Here is a 25,655-nt window from a genome sequence, read left to right as displayed (position 1 = left end):
CATCACCTCCAGCCAATCAGAGTAGAGACAGAGAACAACAACCTTTCCTATCAACCGCACCGGAGTGAAACCTTTCCAAGGTCAACCGGACGGTTTTCAAAACATCAGACAACTTGAGAGTTATGGGTAATAAGGAAGTATTTTAGTAATGTCTCAGAAGAGCAAGTTCCCATTATTGCTGGCTTTCCATTAACCCCATCAACAGAGAAACACTTCACATGACCAGCTAACGCCACACGTCTGCGTCGTAAAGAGAAAACGGTCAAATCTTTACAAGAATCTTAATTTTCAGGATAATTCAATGTTACAAAAGGACTTTGGGGTTGCTTGGTTTGCAGATTTTTTTACTGTGTCAATTGAATCTACGCACACAGAAAATACTACACAAATTGGCACAGGACTTGTTTGTATGATTTGCTGTTATACGTAATAAATTGAAATCTCCTTCCTCTGAACACTCACTCTTTAGACACTAAATAACAGCATCACCATCCACTCAACATTCAGCCTGACAATCAAAACTCATAAAACCAGGAAAAACTCAAAGCATCTCCAATATCTATGATTATAACCTCTCAGGGTCTTTATATGCTGTTAATTTTTAAGCACTTCATTGGCGTCACAAGAACATATTTACCCCCATCAGGAGCACAGTGGTCTGATTCTCAAGCATCTGAGGATCCACTTGTGGCCCATGAAAGAGACCTGATCAGGAAGCTCAGAAGAGCTCAATCTATTGTACTCTGACTCAATTCACTCCCAAAACCCACTGAAGCCTTCTGATGGAGAATCCCGGGTTCGAGAGATCTAAAGACGACCCTCCGCAGTACAAGGAGACGTCTTTCTACGGAAACGGGTTCAATAACGGGGAACGGCGAGTTGTGCGGGCGTCTGTGGTCAGTGCTTTTGGACACAACACTCTGGACCGGGTGCCAAACGTTGACTTTTATCGTAATGTGGCGAGCATCAGCAGACACAGAGCCATCAGACCTTCCCTACAGGAACTGCACGGTGTTTTCCAGAAGGTGAGTCACATCTTAAATTGTGCATTTTTACACTTTAAACACAGTATGCATTATGAGGCGATCCATCCTTCCCATGCACCACAACATACGCGATACTTTAATAACATAAATCAAACCCATGATTCATGACTCAGTGTTTAGGCCACAGGCAGTTTGTTGAGCTGATTTTAGGCTAATTGCTGAAGTGGGTGTCATTACCGTGACCCGGTGGTGACCCGACACAGGCAAAGATCAATAGCCAACCTAATGAGAAAGCCCAAGAGAGAAGCACTCGGGTTATGAGTAACGATCTTCAGCGGCTAATGCATTGATCCGCTGGCCATAAACAGGGTAATTAATGCAAACAAGGGCTGAAAAGTTTGCGCTGATTCAGAAAGCACGCATGCACACAGTCCTGATGTCGGAGAAAGTTATTTGCAGAATGTCTCCAATCCATTTGTTCAAATGTTCTACTGCAAGAAAGAAACGAGGAAAGCGAAACTGCCAAGTCATCCTTTAAATGATCTTCTCTGGGCATCCAAAGCATCCAAGTATTTGAGTCACAGTCAGACCTACAAGACAACAACACAGACCTTGTTCACAACTACACAAAAAAATATGCGTTTACTTATATGAGATAATTAATAAATGTCATATTTTGGTAGTTGTAACTTGTCCATTGACTTTTAGCAGCATCAAAATACATTTATTTTTGCATATGAGAAAATATAAATTTTAACCACAATTTTATTTTTCATTATTTTAATTGCCTTTTAAAATGGTGACCAGCATAATTTAACAAATAAACCTTACATGCATGACATAAAATATATATATATATTCACTATTTACTAACTCGTTTCCTCGTTATATTTACTTTGTGAATATGATTTACTAATTTGTTCTCTCATAGTATATCAAACTAGCACAATGTGGCCATGACCTATTAAAACAAAGGAACAAATTAGTAAATTGTGGCCTGATTTTAACAAAATTAGGGAGGGAACTTATTAAAAGATGATCACAATATATAATTTAGTTTTTTTCCAGCAAGAACTATTATAAAAGACTGTGTAAAATGCACAGTTTTAGATGGAGATTAGTTTGTAATCTAACCAAAAGGGTTTAATTTTATTTTCCCTATTTATGGTCAGAATGGAGGCCTTGATATTCCCAGTACGAGTCAGGACAGAGCAGGAGCGGACACCTCGTCGCTGGGCGATGTGGAGTCCATCATCCCGCTGGAAGTCAAGGAAGCCGAAGGTGTGGGGAAATTTGGAGTTCTGGTGAGTTCTTTAACATCAGCACTTTTCTAACACACTTCATATGCGCTCCGCTGCAGTGTGTTTGCAGGTGAGATGCATGCTGAGTATCTGGGGTGTCATGCTGTTCATACGGCTGTCATGGGTGTTCGGACAAGCGGGGATAGGTGAGATGTTCATCCTGTGACCTTCAGAAACCTTCCCTGAACACACAGCAGGTGCTCATTTACATTCATCTCCATATGTGCACACACACACAATCTGATCCCAGCTCGGTGCAGACAAACCCACAAAATAAAGCATTCAAAAAGGTTTTTTCTTTTTTTTGCAGTGATGCCATAGAAGAAGCATTTTTGGTTCCCCAAGAAACCTTTCAGTAAACAGTTCTTAGAAGCATTTCTTTTAGTGTGAAGAACATTTTAATAATCAGAAGAACCTTTTTCCACTATGAAGAAATGTATAAGGTTCTGTGGATGTTGAACTAGTAAGGCCAGTAAAGAATCTTTATTTTTAAGAGAGAGGAAGATTTATGCTCATTCTCTTTGAAGATTGAAGTATCAGTGTTTCTGGAAGTCCTAAGAATAAACAGAAGCAGACACAAATGAGTGAACTGTTGACACACAGTAAGTGTGTGAAGCTCAAATAATAACCTGAAGAGCAGCTTAAAGACTCTTTTCATTCTAAAGCAGAGTTTTTCAAAGGCAAACACTACATGCATTCACTTCAAAAACATTTAGGAACTATTTAAATTTAAGCATTTTCTAAAACTAATTTTTTATGAAAAAAATGAATAAATTAAAGGAAAGTGCTGTTTTTTTTCCCAATGCAAATGTCTAAAAATTAAATCAAGACAGATGCAGAAATCGCTGTACATATGAAGTCTTGTTTTCATATGATAAAAAGGACAGATGCCTGCCAATCACCTCAACTAAATTCAACATATAGTATATTTGTTCTTGTTTTAAACATAAACTCACTTAATTGTGTTCAGTTTCTCAGAAAACGACTTCATGTTGCATCTCCAGTAAATGCATCTTGATTTAAGCGTGTTTAGAAAATTATACTTTAATACAAAACAAAAACACCTACAAAAAAAAATAACCAAAAAACACAATCATAAACTAATGCCATGACTTAAAAAAAAATGAGACGTAATCTTAATCAGTGGAAGACACATCACATGTGAGATGACCGGGGTCTGAGGAGGCTTTAGTCTCTCTGTGTTCGGTCAGCGGCGGTGTGGAACACAAGGAAGCTCGCTGCTGGAGTTAATGGTGTGTAACTAATGGTGCGTCAGAAGTTTGAGTTTCTAAGAAAGTTCCAGAGGTTCAGTTTCAGTCAGACACCTCGAGCTGCAGGCCAAACACATTACAGACCGTCAGAAACTCTATAACTGCGTTATGTATTTTATGAGGCGTGAGTGACTTGATAGCACTTTTATTCCTCAGCGCTGAACAAACTCACTAACCTAAACATGCTGGGCGTTCACGTACTGAGCCTGTCACACTGAATGTGTGTGTTTACACTCTGTGAAAAGTGAATGATAAAATAATTCAGCCACAAATCACTCACCATCATGTTGTTCCAAACCTGTATGACTTTCTGTCTCCTGAGAAACACAATGAAAACAGACTGAAATTTAAGTTCATTTGATCCTCTAACTCTAGCACTCTCTATTCTAACTCTGTTTTATCAATTTGTTTTCTTTTTTACTTATAAAAAACACTTGCACTATTTTGTCTCTCCTACTTTTATAATAAAAAATGTCCCTCTAACACTAGCATTCTCTATTCTTTTGACTTGTTTTATTTTAAAAATAGACCTTCCCTATTTTTTTATTCTATCTACTTGTTTTCTTTCTATTTTATAAAAAAACTTGCGTTAGGCTGAGACTTATCACAGCACTTACATATAACTGCTCTTTTATTGGTTTTGATAGCTTCTGTTGTCCTCTTTGACAAGCGTTCCAAAGGCTTCTTTAACTATCAAGGTGAGACCGAGGAACGTTACTCAAGAAACGCTGAAATTTGTGCCTGAAAATAAACATACGCTCTTAAAAATAAAGGTGTTTATAACACAGCGATGCCATAGAAGAACCATTCAGTCAAAGGTTGAAGTGAAGAGCCCCTCACAGTTACACAAAGCCCTACACAAAAACACACAGTTTTGGAGCTTGATGAGACTAATAGAACACATACTGTCAGAGAGACATTGGTTTGAACCTTCTCAAAAAATGATGTTACTCAGTTTAAGATTATGTACAATAACGTGCACTTTGAAACCCATTTTCAAACGTTTGTATTTTCAGGCCTCTAAAACGCTGGTGATTCTGGCTGGAGCCGATATCTCTGGAGATCTGAAGTAAGAGCGAGTGTCTGGCACATTTCTGATCTGAGATGAACATCACGCTCAACATTTTCTCACACGAGCACCTCTGGTTTTTCAGGACCCTCGGGGAGCTCTTCCCAAAGGAACACTGCTGGCCATCTTCATCACAGGAATAACGTACCTGGGCATCGCGCTGGTTGTTTGTGAGTCCTGAACACACTTGAAATGACTCTAGTCTCAGTCTGGACGTCTAACAGAAAGACTGTGCTGATTCTCTGCAGCTGTGACGGTCGTTCGAGACGCGACAGGGAACAAGAATGAAACTATTTAACCAGGTTTGAGCTGCAACTTCTCCTCGGCCTGTGATCTGGGCTACGACTTCTCAATCTGCCAAACCTCCAAATGCAACTACAGCCTCATGAACAACTTCCAGGTGACCTGACATACAGTGCATGGCTGAAACTCATGAAAATGATGGGTGAAGCTGTTTTTGTCAGTGCTGGGGGTAATGCATTACAAGCAGAGCTGCGTAGATTACTTACTGATTCCAAATTACATTAAAAAAATATTGTAGTGAGTATCATAATCCATTACATTATATATTTCAGGTAACATAATCGGACTACTTTTGACCTAACTAGTTTATCACATTGATTTAAGAAGGATAATCTTGTATCATATTGATATAAAAATACAAAGACTAAGAAAATATATTCAATTCATTGTAATTAACAACATAAAGTGCATTAAACATTACATCAGGGTTTCTCAAACAGGGGTTTATGAGTTATACTCAAATAAAGTATTTTTAAATAAAATAATTCGAAATGAAACACTTTTTAAAAAAAAAAAAAAAAATATATATATATATATATATATATATATATATATATATATATATATAAAACAGTGAATATATATATATATATATATATATATATATATATATAAAATTTTATTTGTTTACCTGCATGCAATGTGAACAAAACCAATGTCAGAGAACAGTGAATATGCAAATGTGATACTTAATTTTTAAATATTTCTTTTCAAATCTCAGGGGTACTTCAAGTAAATATATTAGGTGAAAATAGTAGGCTATTTTAAAAAGGAACATTTAAAGGTGAAAAAGAGGATAATTCTGAATCATTTATTGCTATTGTGTGAATAATATGTAATCATGTAATCCATAAAAAAAGTAATTGTAGTCTGATTATGAGCATTTTAAAATGTAACGCAATATAATCTAATTACAAGTATTTCATTTCTGGAATCTAGATATGTAATTCAGATTACAAGAAATCAGTTACTATCTAGCTCTGATTACAAGTAACGCAAGTTATGTAATCAGATTACTTTTTTCAAGTAACTAGTAAAGTAACATTACTTTTTAGTTTACAAGAAAATATCTGAGTCTCTTTTTCAAATAAGTAACACCAGAATTTGATGCAAACCTGTAGTAACTTAATGTTTGATAACACAGATATCCTGTATATATTTATTCCCATTTTATTAATCAATGTCTTTGCTGCTGACCTTCAAAGATCCAATTTAATCATACTAAAAAGCAAAAATTACTTTACATAAAACATTTGTTTCATTTTTTTAATTGCTGAAGAGAGAAAAATGAGACCAGTCCAGATTAGAAAAAGTAACGTAAAAGTAACATAACTCATTACTAACTCTTAAGTAATGTAATTCGTTACTTTTTTAGGGAGTAACACAATATTGTAATGCATTACTTTTAAAACAACGTGTCCCAGCACTGGTTCTTGTGTGTTTGTGAGCAGGTAGTGATTCTAGTATCTGGGTTTGGACCTCGTTCTCGGCTCGTTCTCTCCTCAGCTCTCGCGTCTCTAGTGAGCGCACACAAAGTCTTCCAGGTCAGAGTTCACACGCACACCATTTAAACCCAATAAATGCCTGGTCAGCTTTATAGGACAATCTTAAAATACAATAAAAGACTGGACTACATTGTAAAGAAGCTCTTAAACTCCAGTTTCTCCTTGCACAATGCAGATTCCACAGGCTCTATGCAAGGACAACATCTACAAGGCACTCAAGTTCTTCACCAAAGGTCACGGGAAATCAACGAGCCAATCAGAGGATACGTCCTGACCTTCTTCATCACTGTATCATTCATCCTCATCGGTAAATATAACAGGGATTAAATGATTTAATGTAACAGACTGTTCAAGAACCCAGTTAGCTGTCTACAAACATTGCAAAAAATACACCTTTCTCTCGTTTTCCAGTACAGATATCTAAACGCTTCTAAATCAAGACATACTTGTGAATTTACTTAAAATATTAAGTCTTGCTTTGTGAAAAATGCATAAAAATGAAGTGAGTTTATGCTTAAAACAATACAAATATCCCATGGAAGCCCAAAAGTAATTGTGAGTATCTTATATATAATTTTTCTCACAATTGCAAGTTTACATTCAGCCTTTCTTCCCCCTCATAATTGTGTGATATAAATTTGCAATTCGGACTTTTTTCTCAGTATTACTTAATGTAAAGTTGCAATTATGCCTATGAAGTGCCCTACATAGGCAAAAACGCCACATGCCACACATATAGTCAATTCCAACAGAGCCTGACTTTAGCACGATAATAAACAGCACAAAATACACGTCACTTAAAAATATAGAAAATACAATTTAAAAGAGAAAAAAATAGTTTTTCCTTTAGTTCATTGAACATTTGTCTTCATTCACCATCATTGGCTTTCTATAATTAGTTTATGGATCTCCTCATATAATTGGCTAAAGATACTGCATATTTGTTTTGTCTTTACATGCTGTCTTTGTAGGCATCTCGTGAGGATTTGAAACAGACTTACAAACACACCCTTTAATGCGACTAATTAAAGTCTTGAGACTCTGTAAACAGTGTGTTAAAGCACTGGTGTGTGTGCAGATTGGAGGGCGGCGTGGTCCGCTGCGCCGTGATGTTTGTGATCAACTGGTGGGCTGCATTACTCACCTACGCCATCCAGTTCTTCCTCTATATCTACGTTACTGTGAAGAAACCAGGTAAGAGCACAGATACCATCACTCCGGAAAAAGATAAACCAGAGAGCCATATGTGACCCTGGAGCACAATTTTTTGAAACTGAGATTTAAACATCACCTGAAAGCTGAATAAATAATCTCTCCATTGATGTGTGGTTTGTTAGGAGGACAATATTTGTCTGAGATACAACTATTTGAAAATCTGGAATCTGAGGGAGCAAAAAAATCTAAATATTGAGAAAATCATCTTTAAAGTTGTTCAAATGAAGTTCTTAGCAATGCATATTACTAATCAAACATTAAGTTTTGATATATTTACGGTAGGAGATTAACAAAATATCTTCATGGAACATGATCTTTACTTAATATGATTTTTATCATAAAAGAGAAATGTATAATTGTGACCCATACAATGTATTGTTGTCTATTGCTACAAATATACCTGTGCTACTGATGACTGCTTCTGTGCTGCAGGGACACAGATGATATAAAAACATAAACACAAGCACTGAAGTGCAGTAATAGACACCTGATCCTCCTGCTTCTCTCAGATGTGAACTGGGGCTCGTCCACTCAAGCCGTGACGTTCATAAACGCAGTGAACGACGCTCTGATTTTATCTGCTGCAGACGAACACATCAAGAACTTCAGGTGCGCTCAGGTCAAAGCAGATAAGCGGGTGTTTAGTGCAGATTAGATTCTCAGGGGTTCTGTTGCAGACCCAAGTGTCTCGTGATGACAGGATCGCCCAGAGCCAGACCGGCGCTGCTGGACTTGGCACACTCATTCACTAAGAATTATGGGCTGTGTCTGACCTGTGAGGTGTTTGTGGTGAGCAGATGTTCTCGTTCTCATCAAACAAACACAAACTAATCTCCACACATCAGGGCTTCCTGCGGGTGTCTGGAGGTGGATTCTGCCGATCTTAATCGTGTGATTGAATCATGTTTTATCAAGCAGATGAAGGTCAGATTTGTCAGACGGCGTGTGTGTGTTTTAAGGTGCGCGTGATAAGAATCTGCAGGACATGAGCGCTGCGGTTCAACAGATCCAGAAGTGACTGAACAAGCAGAAGCGCAAAGCCTTTTACACACCTGTCACCAGCGAGAACCTGCAGAGAGGAGCAGAAGCACTGATGCAGGTCTGTCTGAACACAGACACAGAGACGGAGAGACAGATAGATAGATAGATAGATAGACAGACAGGCAGACAGGCAGTAGATAGATTTTTTTTAACTGTATTACAGTAATGAGAATGAGATTTTCAAGAAGACTGAGAATTCAGGGATACAAAAGATGAAACACATCCAGCATTAAGACGTTTTTAACTCAAATACATAGAGTCCATAATCCATAATAACACTTCCTCCAGTGAAAAAGTGTTCTGGTGTGAATCAGGAGAGAAATCTGCACAGATCAAGCAGTGTTTAAACAGCTCTAAACAAATATGTGACTGGATTTTGATGTGAGAGACAACAGGAGATGCACTTTTTCACTGGAGGAAGTGTTATTATGGATTATAGACTCTATGTATTTGAGTTAAAAAACGTCTTAATGCTGGATTTGTTTTTTCTCAGTCTTCCCCATACATACACTCACTGATGGACTGGAGTGCTATGGATTACTTGTGGATTATTGTGATGTGTTTATCAGCTGTTTGGACTCTCATTCTGACGGCACCCATTCACTGCAGAGCATCCATTGCTGAGACACCGATGCAGTACTAAATGATGAATATGTAATGCTGTGTGATTGTCAGAGGAAACGGAGCACATGATCATGGAGCAGCAGACGCTGGAGATGGAGGAGAATGACTTTCAGCCGCACAGAGGACAAGGGTTCTTCAACAGGTCCAAGAAAAACTCCAAAAAAAAGCTGACCAGCGAAGGTACGGCCGCTCGTTCTTTCTCTCTCTCTCTCTCTCTCTGAAAGACTTATCATAGCTTTTGGCTCTGAACACAGTGCATCAAATGAATCCTACTTGAAGACGTTCTGCAAGTGCATCCATCAGGCAGGAGCTCCAGCTCTCTAATAAAAGCTGATTAAATGTGCCTCTGTAAAACCGTCTGTGTTATAATCTAATAGTCTGGTCTGACGGAGCACAGCGCCCTGAACTCCAAACTCACTGTCTCGCCCGCCCCGCTTCTCGGACGTGAAGGTTTTTAATAGGACAGAGCGTCTTAATGGACTCAAACACTGCAGACTCAGGTCTTTCTGGATTTACCATTATCTTAATCTTCACTGCCTCTTCTGAAACGGATTCAGTCATTGGGTCACGTCATTTAGCAGGCGCTCGTATTCCAAACGACTCATTAAACACTACTTTGTTGGTCTTCTGTGCTGATGTCTCTAATCACTGCGGCCTATTAAAACACATGTGTCCCTGCAGCACAGAAGCAGTCATAAGTAGCACAGGTATATTTGTAGAAATAGACAACAATACATTGTATGGGTCACAATTATACATTTCTCTTTTATGCCAAAAATCATTAGGATATTAAGTAAAGATCATGTTCCATGAAGATATTTAGTAAATTTCCTACCGTAAATATATCAAAACTTAATTTTTAATTAGTAATATGCATTGCTAAGAACTTCATTTGAACAACTTTAAAGATGATTTTCTCAATATTTAGATTTTTTTGCACCCTCAGATTCCAGATTTTCAAATAGTTGTATCTCAGACAAATATTGTCCTCCTAACAAACCACACATCAATGGAAATATTATCTAAATCTAAAAAATTGAATTAAGTGGATACAAACATATTTGGACACTTAAGCCACAATCTAAGACACGTGTATTTAAATTAGACAACAAAATGTCAAAACAAGTGCCATTTATATTAAATAAACTATAATATCTAATACTATTATAGTTTTTACTAATAGCTTGAATTATTTATTTGTTTTATACTTTTGTTTTCATTTTAGATTGCATTTTTATGTCTATATAGTTTTATTAATTTTGTCTTTATGTCTATAAAGTTTTAGTCATTTTAGTACATCAAGTTAAACAATTTTATTTCAAGGATGGTTTTGGTTTTAGTTAATTGTAATAAGGATTTTTTTAAAATAAACTTTAGGTAACTCAGAAAGTGGATTTAGTTCTGAGAAACATAATTTGAGTGCAGATGCTACTTGATTTAATATTTTGTATCTTTTGCAATCAAATTCAGACATTTTTGGCATGACTTGACAGAGATTTTGTTTTCCTTCCTCAGTTTCTCTGGATGTTCCTCAGACGTCAGATCTGGTGAAGATGAACCAGCGTCTGGTGGAGGCCAGCGGCCAGTTCAAGAAGAAACAGGGCAAAGGGACGACTGACGTCTGGTGGCTGTTTGATGACGGAGGTGACGTCACAGCCGTGTGTTCTTCCCTTCTGTCAGCTCTGAAGTGTGATGTTGATGTTTCTTCATGTTGTTCTGCAGGTCTCACACTTCTCCTGCCTCATATTTTGACCACATGGAAGAAATAGAAGGACTGCAAACTCAGGATCTTCATCCCCGGGCATCCTGAACGCATCCAACAGGACAAGGAGGAGTATGAGGATTTCACTGATTTCTTTCCCAAACTGCAGTGACTGCTCTAAAATACCAGACACCAATTAAAAATCCAATTATTATAATTTAAGTGATGAAGGATTGTGAAAGTCTGAGAGTAATCAGTGTTGAATTCTACAGTAAGATTACCCCGCTAACCTGCTTTACATGTTTGATAACATTCATTAGAAATTTAGAAAAGTCATCAAATGTAATCAGTCACATTACTTTAATAAAGTAACTCCTTCTTATATTTTAAAGAGAGTAACTTGTAATCTGTAACCTGTTACATTTCCAAAGTAACCTTCCCAGCACTGACTAGTAACATGTGTGTTTTCTCCATAACTGTGCGTCAGGATGCAGGAACTTCTGAAGAAGTTCACGATCAAATGTGCCGACATCAAAGTTATCGCAGACATCACCCCCAAACCCATCCAATAAAACACTCAACGAAAAACAAACGCAATCAATCCCCATGTGTGTGTGTGTGTGTGTTAGCTGGAAACTGTTCGAGGACATCACTCACTCTCTCTCTCTCTCTCTATCTATCCGTTCCTGATTCACTATGTTTCAATGTGTGTGTGTGTGTGTGTGTTAGCTAGAAACTGTTCGAGGACATGATCGAGCCGTTCCGGATGCACGAGGGTTCAAAGGAGACGTCGCAGGCTGAAGCTCTGAGGAAAGATCATCTCTGGAAGATCACAGATGCTGAGCTGGACGCCTTCGAGGAGAAGGTAGAATCCCAGAGGACACTGCGGCAGTCCTGAGACTGAATCACACACGAGACGTGCATTACTGCATGTGCACTTCTGAGAGTCTGAATCAGGCTAACATTAGGCAAGGCAAGTTTATTTATATAGCACATTTCATACACAAAGGCAATTCAAAGTGCTTTACATAAGAGGAAGTAAAATAATCATTAAAAAATAATCACAACAATAATACAAGGAATTAAAATGAATTTAAAATGAAATGATTATATATAAAATACAGTGCAATCAGTTCGGATGTCGCACAGTGCAAATTCAATAAATGCACAGATACACAGATGAGTTTTGAGTCTAGATTTAAATGTGACTAATGTTTTAGCACATCTGATCTCTTCTGGAAGCTGATTCCAGCTGCGGGCGGCATAATAACTAAAAGCAAACTCCCCTTGTTTTGTGTGAACCCTTGGTATTTCTAACTGACTCGATCCTAATGATCTGAGTGCTCTGTTAGGTTTATATTCAGTGAACATATCTACAATATATTTTGGTCCTAGATCATTGAGTGAATTATAAACGAGTAAAAGTACTTTAAACTCAATCCTAAATGTAACTGGAAGCCAGTGTAAGGACCTGAGGACTGGTGTGATATGCTCAGATTTTCTGGTTCTACTCAGAATCCTGGCAGCAGTGTTCTGGATGAGCTGCAGCTGTCTAATGGTCTTCTTGTGAAGGACGGTGAGGAGACCATTACAGTAGTCCACCCTGCTGGTGATAAAGACATGAACACGTTTCTCCAAGTCTTGACTGGAAACAAAACATCTAACTCTTGCAATGTTTTTTAGATGATAGTATGCTGATTTAGTTACTGCTTTGACATGACTACTGAAACTAAGCTCTGTCTCCAGAATCACACCAAGATTCCTGACTTGATTTTTAGTTGTTTGTCCCCTAGAGTCAACGTATGCATTCACCTTGAGAACTTCATCTCTGTTTCCAAATGCAATGACTTCAGTTTTTTCCTTGTTTAACTGAAGAAAGTTCTGGCACATCCAACTATTAATTTCATCAATGCATTGGCAGAGGCAGTCAATGGGGCTGTAGTCATTTGGAGATAAGGCTAGGTAAATCTGTGTATCATCAGCATAGCTGTGAGAGGCAATTTGGTTCTTTCTCATTATTTGAGGTAGTGGGAGCATATACAGGCTAAACAAGAGCAGTGCAAGAATTGAGCCTTGTGGGACTCCGCATGTCATGGACGTCCACTTAGACTTATGCTCTCCTAGACTCACATAATAACCACTCCCTTCTAAGTATGACCTGAACCATTTGAGTACCATCCCAGAAAGCCCGACCCAGTTTTCCAGTCTCTCTAGTAGTATGTTATGATCGACAGTGTCAAACGCAGCACTGAAATCTAGCAATACCAGCACTGATATTTTGACAGAGTCAGAATTTAAGCAAATATAATTAATTATCTTAATGAGCGCTGTCTCTGTGCTGTGATGCGGTCGGAAACCAGATTGAAAATTGTCCAGGTATCCATTTGAGTTTAAGTATTTGTTCAGCTGATTAAAAAAACTACCTTTTCAATAATTTTGCCTATAAAAGGAAGATTTGATATTGGTCTATAATTGCTCAAAATGGTGTTATCAAGATTGCTCTTTTTCAGAAGGGGTTTCACAACTGCAGTTTTCAGGGAGTTTGGAAAAGTCCCAGAAAGAAGTGAGGTGTTCACCACTTCTAAGAGATCTGCTTCTAAACAGTTGAGCACTTTGCTGTCGGAGAGCATTTCACTGGGAATCTGACTTGGGGGGTTTGTCAGTCTCTCAACAATAGCAAAAAGAGTATGAGTGTTGTTTAAGTTACTGTTTATAAGGTTTGAGAAGAAACTCTGTCTAGCTGTGGCTAGTTCAACATTAAAAGCATGAAGGCTGTCTTTATAGATGCTATAGTGAATTTCAAGTTTTTTCTTCCGCCACATCCGCTCGGCTTTTCTGCATTGTCTTTTCATATTCTGAACTTCTATTGATTTTCTCCAAACTGATTTCTGTCTGCCAGTCTTCTTGCTGACTATTACAGGAGCTATATCATCAATAACATTCTTAACTTTTGAGTTAAAGGAATCAAGGAGAATATAAACAGAGTCTGCAGAAATGCTTGGTGTTAAAGATATAGCCTCCATAAACAGCACACTAGTGTTCTCGTTAATGCATCTCCTTCTGACAGACAGATCTAGATTCAGTGGTAGGAGAGATAAATATATCAAAGAAAATACAGAAGTGATCAGAGAGTGCTACGTCCTTAATAACAATGGATGAAATGTTTAGAGCCCTACTGATGATTAAATCTAGAGTGTGTCCACCTTTGTGTGTGGGTCCATGCACATGCTGAATCAGGTCAAAAGTGTTTAGAACCGTTATCATTTCTTTTGTAGTTTTGTTTTCTGCATTATCTATGTGAATATTAAAATCCCCTGCAATAGCAAAACAGTCAAACTCTGAGGAAATCATTGATAGCATTTCTGTGAGCTCTTCAACAAAGGCTGGAGAGTATTTTGGAGGCCTGTAAATAATGATAAACAGAATGCGTGGAGCACCTTTCAGCACAATCCCTAGATATTCAAAAGACAAGTACTGTCCAAATAACATTTGCTTGCATTGATAGACATCTTTAAATAGAGCAGCTACACCTCCACCCCTCCTAACAGTCCTGCAGACACTCATGAAAGTAAAGTTAGGAGGGGCTGCTGCACTGAGGACTGTTGCACTGCAGCTGTCTTCTAGACATGTTTCATTTAGAAACATAAAATCCAGATTGTCACAATTCAAAAAATTCTCTCTCTCTCTCACACACACACACACACACACACAATCTATCTATATCTGAATGTATAATACAAATCAAAAATTAAACTACACATAAAAAAAAAATCCATCTATATCTGACTTATTTGATCAGACATTTTTATACAAAGTAACATTAAAAATGTAAAATAAAAAGCCATTCACTGAAATTATCATATGATAAGGCATACTGTATATGAATAATGAACCCATGATCTATATTTATTATTTGATCAGATGGCCTGAAATGTTTCTAATTTCGTGTTTGATGTATTTGTGAAAACTCTGATACACTAACATTCAAAAGTACAGGGAAATATGATGATGTTATACTTTTATTCAGCAAGGATGCATAAAATTGATCAAAAGTGATAGAAAAGACTTTTATAGTGTTGATTTCGATTTCAAATAAATTTAGATTTTAAGACTTTTTTTATTCGTCAAAAAACACAAAAAGTCATTTTTACCTAAAATAACATGAATCATTCTGAATAAAAGCCACTGACTGATTTAACACGCAACATAATGAGGTATAAATAGCATGATTTAAACATCACTGCTGCATACTGTAATGAAGACAATATTCAGTGTACACTGCGCAGTATGCAGTACGGTAGTATACACTGTGACTCTGTACTGCCCTCTACTGTACATACATGAGATCTGCGTTAACAAGCACTTTAGTGTCAAATTATTCTGTTATCAATTAAAATATCTTATTTTTGTCTTATTTTATATTAAACCTTATTTAATATCTTATTTTGTCAAGTATAGTGATACTTTTGTGAATATATTGACTAACTTTATGATTGCAGATCGTATATATTTCTATGGTACTGGGAAAAACTGTGTGAAATTACTTCTTATGTTTATTTTCATTTCATTGTTTTCTCACAGTAAATAAACCAATTTTTGAAAAATTACAAATTCACAAATTACTCGTTTAAGTTACTGTACTTGAGAGAAAAACCCAGAATTAAATATATGAATGTGATATTTCTGATTAAACAATTTATTGTGATTTAAAGCAGAAACAGTATTTTTAAGGAAACTGTCGTTAATAACGCGGTATTTTTAACGGTTGATTCAAAACCAGAACAACAACAAAATTCCAAACGAACTGTGAACGGTTTGTACGAATATTCTCCGGATAACAGGTGTTTTACAGACAGATGTTCTTCAGATCAGCGTGATTAATTATCATAAGTAATTAATTTCACCTGAGTATTTAACGCTGACGCCGTCGTGACGAGTTTTTCCCTCAGAATGCGCCGTTTAACGTTCACATGATTCCGCTTCGTTCTGAATCAACGGAACGGATTCTCACACAAATAAATACGCGATGGACGGTGAGTTCAAACCACAGACAGACTGTATAAAAACATGTTCAAACCTCAAACACACTGACCGTTAGACAACCTCCGAGAACTACACAGCATAAGAAACTACAAGTCCCAGAATGCAAACAACAACAACAAATATGGCGGAATGACTTACCGTTGAAGATGTTGATTTGGCGCGTTCCTGTGTCTGCTGTTCGCGGTTTAAGCGGATTTGGTGTCGGACGCTTTGCTGGAGGTCAGCAGCTCTATAACAGCACGCGAAATAACCGTTAATAACGGACCGCGCGCGACGCTCCGTGATCTCACATCCGCTACACTTCAGCAGTGATTACTGGACCACATGTAACTCTTCATTCATAACCTGCACGCTATGAATAACAGAATAAAATATGATTCACCACTGCTTAGATGTGATATCACTTAACTTACACTGACGTGGAGAAAGTTTGAATGTCTGCTATATAAGGTGTTATATTGATAAACAATTACTACTTTCGGTTTCTCCCGATTAGTGTTCGCCACAGCGATCATCTTGTTTAATAATGAAGACTATTTTAATTTTTAATAAATTCCACATTGAAATGAAACATTCTCTTTTTGACGTTCACGAAGCAACTAGGGTTGCCAGGTTTTCACAGCTAAATCCGCACAATTGGTACTCGAAACTAGCCCAACAGTAGATTAATTCCGCGGGAAAACAGCGGATTTGGCAACACTGTTGCAGCTAACCCACCACTCAGAGCGTTTCCCGCCGTAGCGCATTCAAAATAAAGCATTTGGCGCGCTTTATCTCCAGTCAGTCAGTGTGTGGTTCTGTGTCGTGGTCCTTCGCGCGCTCGTCAGTAAAATGCCCTGCTCTGAAGTTACAGAAGCGGTTTCTCCGCAGAAGAGATGCAAGAGTGATGCGGTGAGCGGACACGAAGAGGTAAAGGTGCTCAGATTCGCCAAGCTGACAGAAAACGCCACGACACCGAGCCGAGGATCGAACCGAGCCGCGGGATTCGACCTGTACAGGTGAGACTCGACCCGGAGCTGCTGGCACATCAACGCCGTTTCTGTGTTCTGCACCTTTAGATTCATGCACAACTCCCGTTTGCACTGTATAACCCCTCTTAATTGTTTTTTTTTTTTTTTTTTTTTTTTTTTTTTAAATCTACTTTCTGTATTTTTATTGTTTAATCTGCATTAAACGCTTTTACTGGCAGTATTTACTGCTGCTTTACTGCATTTGATGAACTGATTTGGATAACTTGGTGTTCTGCGCATGCGTGTTGTTCTGCACGTGGTTAGATTCATGCACATTTCTCTCATGCATTTATTTTTCCCTCTAAACTCCGCGTGTTTATACTCTTTGTCCTGCAGAAAAGGCGTGTAATTCTAGTATTTACTGCTGCATTTGTGCATGCTCCACTGCATATTTTTATATTTCTTTCTTGCAGTGACTTTTTTTTCCCTCTTAATTCCGCGTTTTTTGTTTGTTTTTGGGGTTTTTTTGCTTAAATTCCAGGATAAACTGCTGCTTTGGTGCATTTGTTGCACGTGATTAGAGCGTTCTGCACATGCATGTTTAGATTAATGCATGTTTCTCCTGTGCATCATGTTTCCTCTTAATTCTGTGTTCTCTGCTGTGTCAGTGCATTTGACGAGCTGTGCTGTGACTCGTGTGTGTTTCAGTGCGTATGACTACAGCATCGGGCCGATGGACAAGGCTCTGGTCAAGACGGACATCCAGATAGCGGTTCCACACGGATACTACGGCCGAGTCGGTGAGCGAGAGCTACAGAAGTCAGTCCAGAAGCTGTGTTTGTGTCCTCATTAACGCTTTTGTGTTGCAGCTCCTCGCTCGGGTCTCGCCGTGAAGCACTTCATCGACGTTGGCGGTACGTCGCTCGTGAATCACATTCACTAATGACATGACGATGTGATGTTTTGCTGTGATGTCACATGTGTGGTGTCTCTACAGCTGGCGTGGTGGATGAAGACTACAGAGGGAATCTGGGAGTCGTGCTCTTTAACTTCAACAAGGAGCCGTTTGAAGGTGAGACCGCAGGAATGAATTCATGCTTCTGCAATTTTAAACGCTCTTAAATTGGAGCAGAAAGTCTTGCATTCATGAAGGCATGACATTAAATTTTGCATGCACCTTTTTTTAAACTCCTTTTCCAGTTCAAATATTTAAACATCCTTAAAGATGCATTTACCTGAGATGCAAACTGTACATATGTGACCCTGGACCCCAAAACTATTTATAAGGGTCTTTAAAAAAAAAAAAAAAAAAAAAAAAATTGAGATACAACTATTTGAAAATCTGGAATCTGAGGGTGCAAAAAAAATCTAAATATTGAGAAAATCATCTTTAAAGTTGTTTAAATGAAGTTCTTAGCAATGCATATTACTAATCAAAAAAGTTTTGAGATATTTACGGTAGGAAACTGTTTTTTGTGTCTGCAGTGAAGAAGGGCGAGCGCATCGCTCAGCTGATCTGTGAGAGAATCTGTTACCCGGAGCTGCAAGAGTTACAGGTAGACGCTGGCGTCGTTAACATGCTTCCCTCGTTAGTGGCGTCTGCTGTGTTAACATCATGTTTTCTGTCTTAAAACTCTACGTTGTAAACAATGTTGTATTTAAATTTTACAGTTTAATGGAGTGAAATGAAACCGTTAATGTTCTAAACCTTAAAATGTAATAAAAAATGCTATAGTTTAAATGTGTGAAATGTGTTAATTTTGAGGAGAGACATTCAATTCATTTCTCACTTAATGACATTGTCACTCAGTGAAATAAACAGTTATTTATGCAAACGTGCTCAAATGTCAGAATTGTTTTTTTTTTCTCCTAATTTTTCTGATGACTTAAGATTATATTTCACACAGTGTTGACCATTTAATCATTCTGCTTTTATTTGCGATATTAACCCGGTTTTTCTACATCTATATTGTATTCTTGTACTATTGTTATTTATTATTTGTTACAGTAGTTGTATTTTATTTTCTTCCCCACTTAATTTGGCACATTGTCTCAAATGTAGAGCAGGGGTTTTGTCTTAACCTTTGACCTGGAGAGGATTTTCTCTTTTTTTTGCATTAAAACTTTATTAATACCAAATATTGGACTCTGTCTAATCAACTTGTTTTCTTTCCGTTAGCACAGGTTTAGTGTTTGGATTTAACAGATTGGAGTTGCATGAACTCTGATCAATGTGGTTTTCAATCAGTCAGTTCCAAAAAGAAATAACCTGCGCTGATTGAAAGAAAACAAGCTAATAAAACAGACTGAATCCAGTATTTGGTGATATGGAATGAGAGATGTACAGTTTTTAAGGGCTGGTCGTTTTTGACTAGAAACACAAGGACTTCCAGCAGCACAAGGGTTAAAAAACAACCGAAACGTGTAAGTGAATGTCGTTTAGGAGCCTGTAGGTGGCGCTAGAGGACCGCTCAAATAAACTGCAGTCATGATGAACCACAGCAGACAGGTTTGGACTAAACCTCATATATTAGTGTTCACTGGCGGCACGTTTGATCAGTGCATCATTCACAGACAGCTTCTAGAGGTACTGTGATTTTTGTTCAGGTCAAATACAGAAGATCCTTGACTCGTCTTCTTCACCCTTACTGTAAAGTACAGTGTTGATATCAGATGATAACATTAGTACTGTGCTGGAGATTACATTTACCTCATAGTGCCTACTGTATCATATTTGAGCAAGAATTTCTAAGGCTTGAAATAATCAACACGATCATGTTAAACCTGTTTCACACTCGATCTGCTGCACGTCTTCTGATCGTTTAGAGCTACTTCACGTGTGCTTCTGGTGTCAGATCTGGAGTGATTTTGATCAAGTAAAGGTCAGAATAACTGCAGTAATATCTCCAGATGAACTCTTACTGGACTGAAGCAGCTCAGCTTTACTTGATTCTCCATCAATCATGTTTTAGAGTCTCAAATCTGATCATCAGGATCTTTTGAGGAGCGTTTGTTTTCCAGAGGCTTTACTTTCACTGTTCCTCAGCGGAGGAATGATCTTCACAAGCCTCCAGAACATCTCACATCTTCTGAGGAGCCTTTATTTCTTCATCTCTCCATCACTGCATTATATGTTTGGATCATTTACATCTCATCTCATTACTGGAGATATAGAGCACAGACTGATATTCAGATCAGTTTATGTCAGTATCTGCTGCAGGGAGGGGTGTGCAAGATCAGTTCTAGCCACTAACACTAACTAGCTTGTGCAATTCATTGGCCTTAAAGTTATTCATATTTTTATATAAAATGAGAACACCATATGTAAAGTTCACTTTAAAGAACATTTGCATTTTGTAATTTTTACTTAAAGAGACAATTCATGGAAATTTGCCATGCTAAGTGGAAGATTTCTGTATGGAAGCCTTTTTCCGCCACTGAATAAAAAAAATATATATATATTGTGACTTTTTTTTTTTTCACAGAATTTTGAGATATAAACTTGCAATTCTGACTTTTTTTACTTGCAATTGCAAGTTTATATCTAGCAATTTTGACTTTTTTTTCTCAGAATTGTGATATAAAATTGCAATTGCGAGTTAAAGTCCAATTTTGAGGGGCGGGGGAAGACGGCTATCTTGATTATATGTTTTTTATCACGCAATTCTAAGAAAAAAAAAATCACAATTAGCTTTTTTATTTTTTATTCAGTGGCAGAAATGGGTTAGGGTCCATATTTCTGCCAAAATTTCAACTGGTAGAAAAATAAATGCAACCTCATGATAATCCCACTCTGAGCACTAGATGGCAGCAGAGGATCATTCATTGTCTCACTTCCACTCCGTAATATAGTTCTTTTCACACGTTTTGTTTATAGATTTGTATTTAGACATTTTAAAACCACTACATTTAATAATCTCATTTTGTTGTTTTTTTTTTTTTTTTTGTCAAAGTTCAGTATTGTTTAATATTGAAGTATGACGTAGTAAGAGTTTTTAACTCATCGTATCTACTTGAATCACACAAATGGACTATTTTGAGTTTTCAGTGAAAGGTGGCTAGTTTACAATCTTCTATAATGTAAATCAGATGTTTTTTGACCAGTAGAGATACAGAAATGAACTGATATGAATCACTTAGCCCTCTTAGGCAACAAATGTTTAATGACTTCATGACTCACAATGAAGAAGAAAAAAAGAATAGGATAAGCGTACCTATTTCTCTTAGTTCACTTGGACATTGCTGTCCTCATTTTCATGCATTGTTTTTCTTTTCCCCTTCATCTTTTCCGTTCTGCGCCCAGAACGTTTCCCTCCTCTATTCATTCGTTACAGCAATGTGTCAAAGGCCGAGCAGTTCATATGTACTCAGTTTATAATAAATATATTTTTGTGCTCATTAAAAATGCTTCATTACATTATTTTTAACAACTAAGCTTTTGATTATTTATAACGTTTATTAAAGAAATCTTTTATAGAATGATTTCGGAAATATGGCGCCCCCTATGTGTGGCGCACTGCTGCACTGTAATAAAGATCTCAGTGATTTACATCACAAGCAGCAGAATTTCATCATATAATATCTGCAGCAAATTCATATTTTTGCTCAGTTTGAGTCTGTTCTTGCTTCATCTTCTCACTATATTAGCCGTAGACGCCTGATGGATCATGTAATATTCTTGTAATATATTTTGTCTAATCAACTGTTCCATTTTTTAAAAAGATGGTATTTTTTGACTATTATGTCAGGCTTTACAGGGTTTTGAGAACACCACAGTATTACCAACACATGTATTATTATCACGATACGACGCCAACATCGTCAGCTGCTCAGCTACAAACTCTGGAATGAATTATTTCTCCACGAGGAACCGAGCGAGGACCGAGTGATTCTGAGAGCTGATGGAGTTCAGAGGTCGCTCTGAAAGAAGGCCAGCGCTCGAGTCGCCCGTACAACCAAAAATATGTTTTTATTGTGAATGTACATCTAAGCCCCTCACGAGTGTGAAGACCGAACAGAACGTGGTCGTACAGACGGCGGAGGCGGCGGAGGCCACAGGTGTGTGTGTGGAGGTGTGTGTGGCCGTCAGACCTCAGTGCATATGATCGAGTCACAGAAACACAGTTTACAAGTAGTTGGTCATTATAAGAAGCACCATTACAAACCCCTCGTTCCAGGGGTCCTCTAGTTTACAAATGCGTTCGCGAGTAAAAAAGTGACACGGTTACAGTATAGACACACTTAAATTACATGGACAGGGTTTCTGCGGGGCTTACAAACGTCTGCATTCGCTCTCACACAAAAAAGGTCTGAAATCAGAGCAAACAATCTTGAATTCATAATGTGGCATGCACTGCAAAAAAAAAAAAAAATCTCTTCTTCAGTATTTCTCTTGGTTTCCAGTACAAATATCTAAACATGTTTTAAATCAAGATGCATTTACTGGAGATGGAAAATGAACACAGTGAGAAAACAAGACGTTTCCATCCACATTTTCATGCAAATTTTGGAATATTGCATTACACGCTGGATGGAAATGCCAAGATGTGCATAAAATCTTAAAATGTGCATTACAAACTCGATTGAGGAGGATAATGTTTATTCAAAAAAGACATGCACGTTAACTACAATGGAAACACGTGCAACAAAAAAGTCATGTGACTTTGCCTCTACAGACCGTGTGATTGGATATGTGTGAAGAGGACTAACTGACCTCTTCACACCATCTCAAATGTTATTTTAAAGCAATAAGCCCCAAGAAGCTGTGGTTTACAGTGAATTTATAACAGCTAAGGGGCGTTGTTAGATACGACGTGAAGCAGAGCTTTTATAAAACGGTTATTCCATATACGGAGTAAGGTTTCACAGAATAAAACAGAACTAATAAAGTGTAATGATATTAATAAAAACAGTATTCTTCCACCAAACAATGTAGTTCCTCAGAAACAGTTTTGGTTACTACAAAGCGGTTGCCGAGCAACACAAAGAAGTAAACAAAAGTGTATGATTGTAGTGTAATTTACAACAGCTTCGAACGCCGCTCAACCAATCAGAATCAAGGACCGGAACTATCTGTTTTATAATAATAATTATGAAATGCCGGATCCAGTCTGTCAGCATAATGATTTGATATAATCACCTCCATAACTCTCATACATTTCCAAACATCAGGCATCTGAATGCAAGATCACATGACTGTTTGATATTGAGTTTTGCCTGCGCACGCTCTAAAACACAAGACATTTATTATTTAGGACAAAAGCCACGTGTGTCCCGTGTTACAGCAACTTTCATTTTTATCACTGATATTTTGTGACAGTTTCCCGGGAAGTGAAGATTTGTTCTTTTGAACACATGTGCTTCACTCGCAAATGTTTTATGCAATATTCTACTTTCCCGCATGAGTTGAATTTGAAACTTTGGATGGAAACAGAGCTCCTGAGGAACGAAAATTACTTTTCCATTTGAATTCACTGTTTTCTGAGCACATCGGCAGATATTTGTTCATTTTTCATCGTGTTTTTGAGAAGTCTGAACAGCGTCGAAATGATCCCATTCGCACAGATCAATGAAAACGACTACAAACGCTGTGTTATTCATGCACGACCAGTAGTTGGCGATATAAACAAAGTTTTTCACATGCTTTTGTAGTTTAGAGACGTTTTCAAAAGCTTCCACTCTGCATCCTATTATAAAAGTTTTCAGCTCCCCAAAACACTGTTGAACGGCCAAAACACACAAAAGTTTACCATTTGTAGTTGAAAATGGTGAAATATTAACACCCCCTTAATCATAAACTCCCTTAATTTTGATTAACTTAATTTCTTAGAAAACAAGACTTCTTATTTTGTCACTTTCAGTTTCAGGGAAAGTTACTTTTAAAAGTAATGCATTATAATTCTGTTGATTCATAAAAAGTAACTAATTGCGTTACTTGGATACCTCTTGTGGAAAGTAATGCACTGTTACTTTTGTGTTACTTTTTGTCAACTGCTCTGGGCTTGTTTACTTTTTAATAACAAAACCCAAAAGATGTATTTTTTGGCAACTGTAAAGGCCCTTTCACACCAAAAGAGAAATGAATAAGCCTCAGGCTGCATTTACTCCAGATTACTCGACGCAGGGACAGGAGAGATGTCAGAAAAATATATTTTCCTGTAAATTTAAAAGTGTTACTTTACTAGCTATTTGATCACGTATCGTGTTACTTCTAATGCAACACTGGTCACTTTGCGTCTCCAGTAAATGTAAGCTGACTTCAGAATCTCGAGACATCTGCACTGGACACAAGAGGAAATACTGAGGATGAAGAGCAGTTTTCGCAGAGTGATCAGAAGATACAGTAACAGTTATTTACATATTCTAGTGTTTCTGAGCACAGATATTCAAAACATAATATCTTTACATGTTTTGTATAGTGAATGAAAGTGTAACGGAGATCTTTTGGAAGTGGTGCGTTTTCAAACTCTGGATTTACATTCAGGGAGCATATACTGATGCATCGTGTTCCATTCGATTTATTCTCTTGACCTTCGTAAGAGCCGCAGGAACCCCGTTGGAATAGTTGCAGAGAAGAGAAGGCTAGCGTCGGGCAGCCGCGGACGGCGTGACTAGCACCGGTAAGATACGATAGACTGAGCCAGAGCGTGAACCCTTCCATCCGTTCCTCCGCGGCGGTGTGTAATATGTAGGGTTGGGCATCGAACATCAATTCCAATTCAAGAATCAGATACGTGATGTAAAATAAACATTTCAATTCCTGTGTGTGCATCTTTTATTTTCAGCTGGCGAAAAAGGGCTTTTAAAAATGTATTTGTCTTTGAATCATTCATTCAAAAGATTCATTCAAAAGCACTGATTCATCCGGTAATGAAACGAGTGAATCTTGAGTGAGTCGTTGAATCATTCCATTCAGAAATTCCATGAGATTATGTTTAGCTGTCTAATATTTTTTTCAGAATTGTGAGAGAACAACAGCCTCTATTGTGCACACAAACAGCTCTAAATCGAGTCCGGTTTTTATGATTTTTGTTTATGGTATTCAGCAGCAATTAAATGTTTTGCAAAAAGAGACACAGAATAATAAATAAGGTTGATATCTAAATCGTCGCCTCGGAATTATAAGGTTCTTTCCTATTCTGTGACATCTTATTTACATTAGGTGATGTTTTCTTTTGTAAGCTGTGTACATTTTGAGCCTTTTTGTTTTTTTTTTTAAGAAAAGATAAAGAGTTCTATCTACAGAAGTCTACGGAGCGCAAAAACTTTGAAGCTCAGTATCTCAAAACTGCTCAGAATGCGGACAGAACCTTAGAACTGCAAGGCGGCGATATGTTTGATTTTTTAACCAGATTGGATCTGAAACTGGAAATCGATGAGCAGAATGGGAATTGATAGGATTCAGACGATACCCAACCCCAGTAATGTGTGAAGTGAGCGTATGATGCGGTGCGTGCTGCTCTTTGGGCGAGGCTGCTGCGCTCTCTCCGAGTGTCCGTCAGTGCAGGACGATCTGGACGCTGATGTGCAGAGCGTCTCCTCGCTGGCCGCTGAGGTAGTCTGTGTCGGGCCGCTCTGGGCCGCCGTTCTGCGGCACGCTGTGGATTTGTAAATAATACGCTCCCGGCTGCAGAGCTTTCTTCTTG

General features: G+C 37.8%; 2 protein-coding genes and 1 pseudogene across 6 annotated transcripts in view; 2 read left to right on the top strand and 1 right to left on the bottom strand.

Annotated features, from left to right (window-relative positions):
• The first annotated feature begins 417 nt into the window (after positions 1-417).
• On the top strand, positions 418-11,937 carry LOC109102929 (annotated as a pseudogene).
• Positions 11,938-15,893: 3,956 nt separating this feature from the next.
• Positions 15,894-18,641, top strand: dut (deoxyuridine triphosphatase). 5 transcript variants are annotated; one of them, XM_042744619.1, is made up of 6 exons: positions 15,894-16,050; positions 16,908-17,058; positions 17,719-17,810; positions 17,880-17,924; positions 18,008-18,082; positions 18,496-18,641. In XM_042744619.1, exons 1-6 carry the CDS (start codon positions 16,044-16,046, stop codon positions 18,639-18,641), a joined length of 516 nt encoding a protein of 171 aa, XP_042600553.1. In that variant the 5' UTR covers positions 15,894-16,043. The 5 variants fall into 5 exon arrangements, with proteins under 5 accessions (XP_042600553.1, XP_042600554.1, XP_042600550.1 ...); XM_042744620.1 differs by having other exon boundaries at positions 15,911-16,050; positions 16,914-17,058; XM_042744616.1 differs by lacking the exon at positions 15,894-16,050 and adding an exon at positions 16,151-16,279.
• Positions 18,642-24,150: 5,509 nt separating this feature from the next.
• Positions 24,151-25,655, bottom strand: part of LOC109050884 (fibrillin-1-like) — a 72,130-nt gene continuing 70,625 nt past the window's right edge. The window contains exon 63 of the mRNA XM_042743635.1: positions 24,151-25,655. This exon is cut by the window's right edge and continues 218 nt beyond it. Within this exon, the coding sequence (XP_042599569.1) occupies positions 25,508-25,655 (148 nt within the window). The 3' untranslated portion in view covers positions 24,151-25,507.

The sequence above is a fragment of the Cyprinus carpio genome, chromosome B18, assembly GCF_018340385.1.
Source record: "Cyprinus carpio isolate SPL01 chromosome B18, ASM1834038v1, whole genome shotgun sequence".
NCBI classification, from domain to species: Eukaryota; Metazoa; Chordata; class Actinopteri; order Cypriniformes; family Cyprinidae; genus Cyprinus; species Cyprinus carpio.
This window is presented reverse-complemented; position numbering and strand designations above follow the sequence as displayed.

What these genes read in the sequence shown, in the direction of transcription:
- dut (XM_042744616.1), top strand. Translation starts at nt 16,207, where the DNA reads ATGTTGATTTGGCGCGTTCCTGTGTCTGCTGTTCGCGGTTTAAGCGGA. An exon ending in TGTCGGACGCTTTGCTGGAG is followed by an intron (nt 16,280 to 16,907) that starts GTCAGCAGCTCT and finishes CCTGCTCTGAAG; the next exon opens with TTACAGAAGCGGTTTCTCCG. An exon ending in GCACTTCATCGACGTTGGCG is followed by an intron (nt 17,925 to 18,007) that starts GTACGTCGCTCG and finishes GTGTCTCTACAG; the next exon opens with CTGGCGTGGTGGATGAAGAC.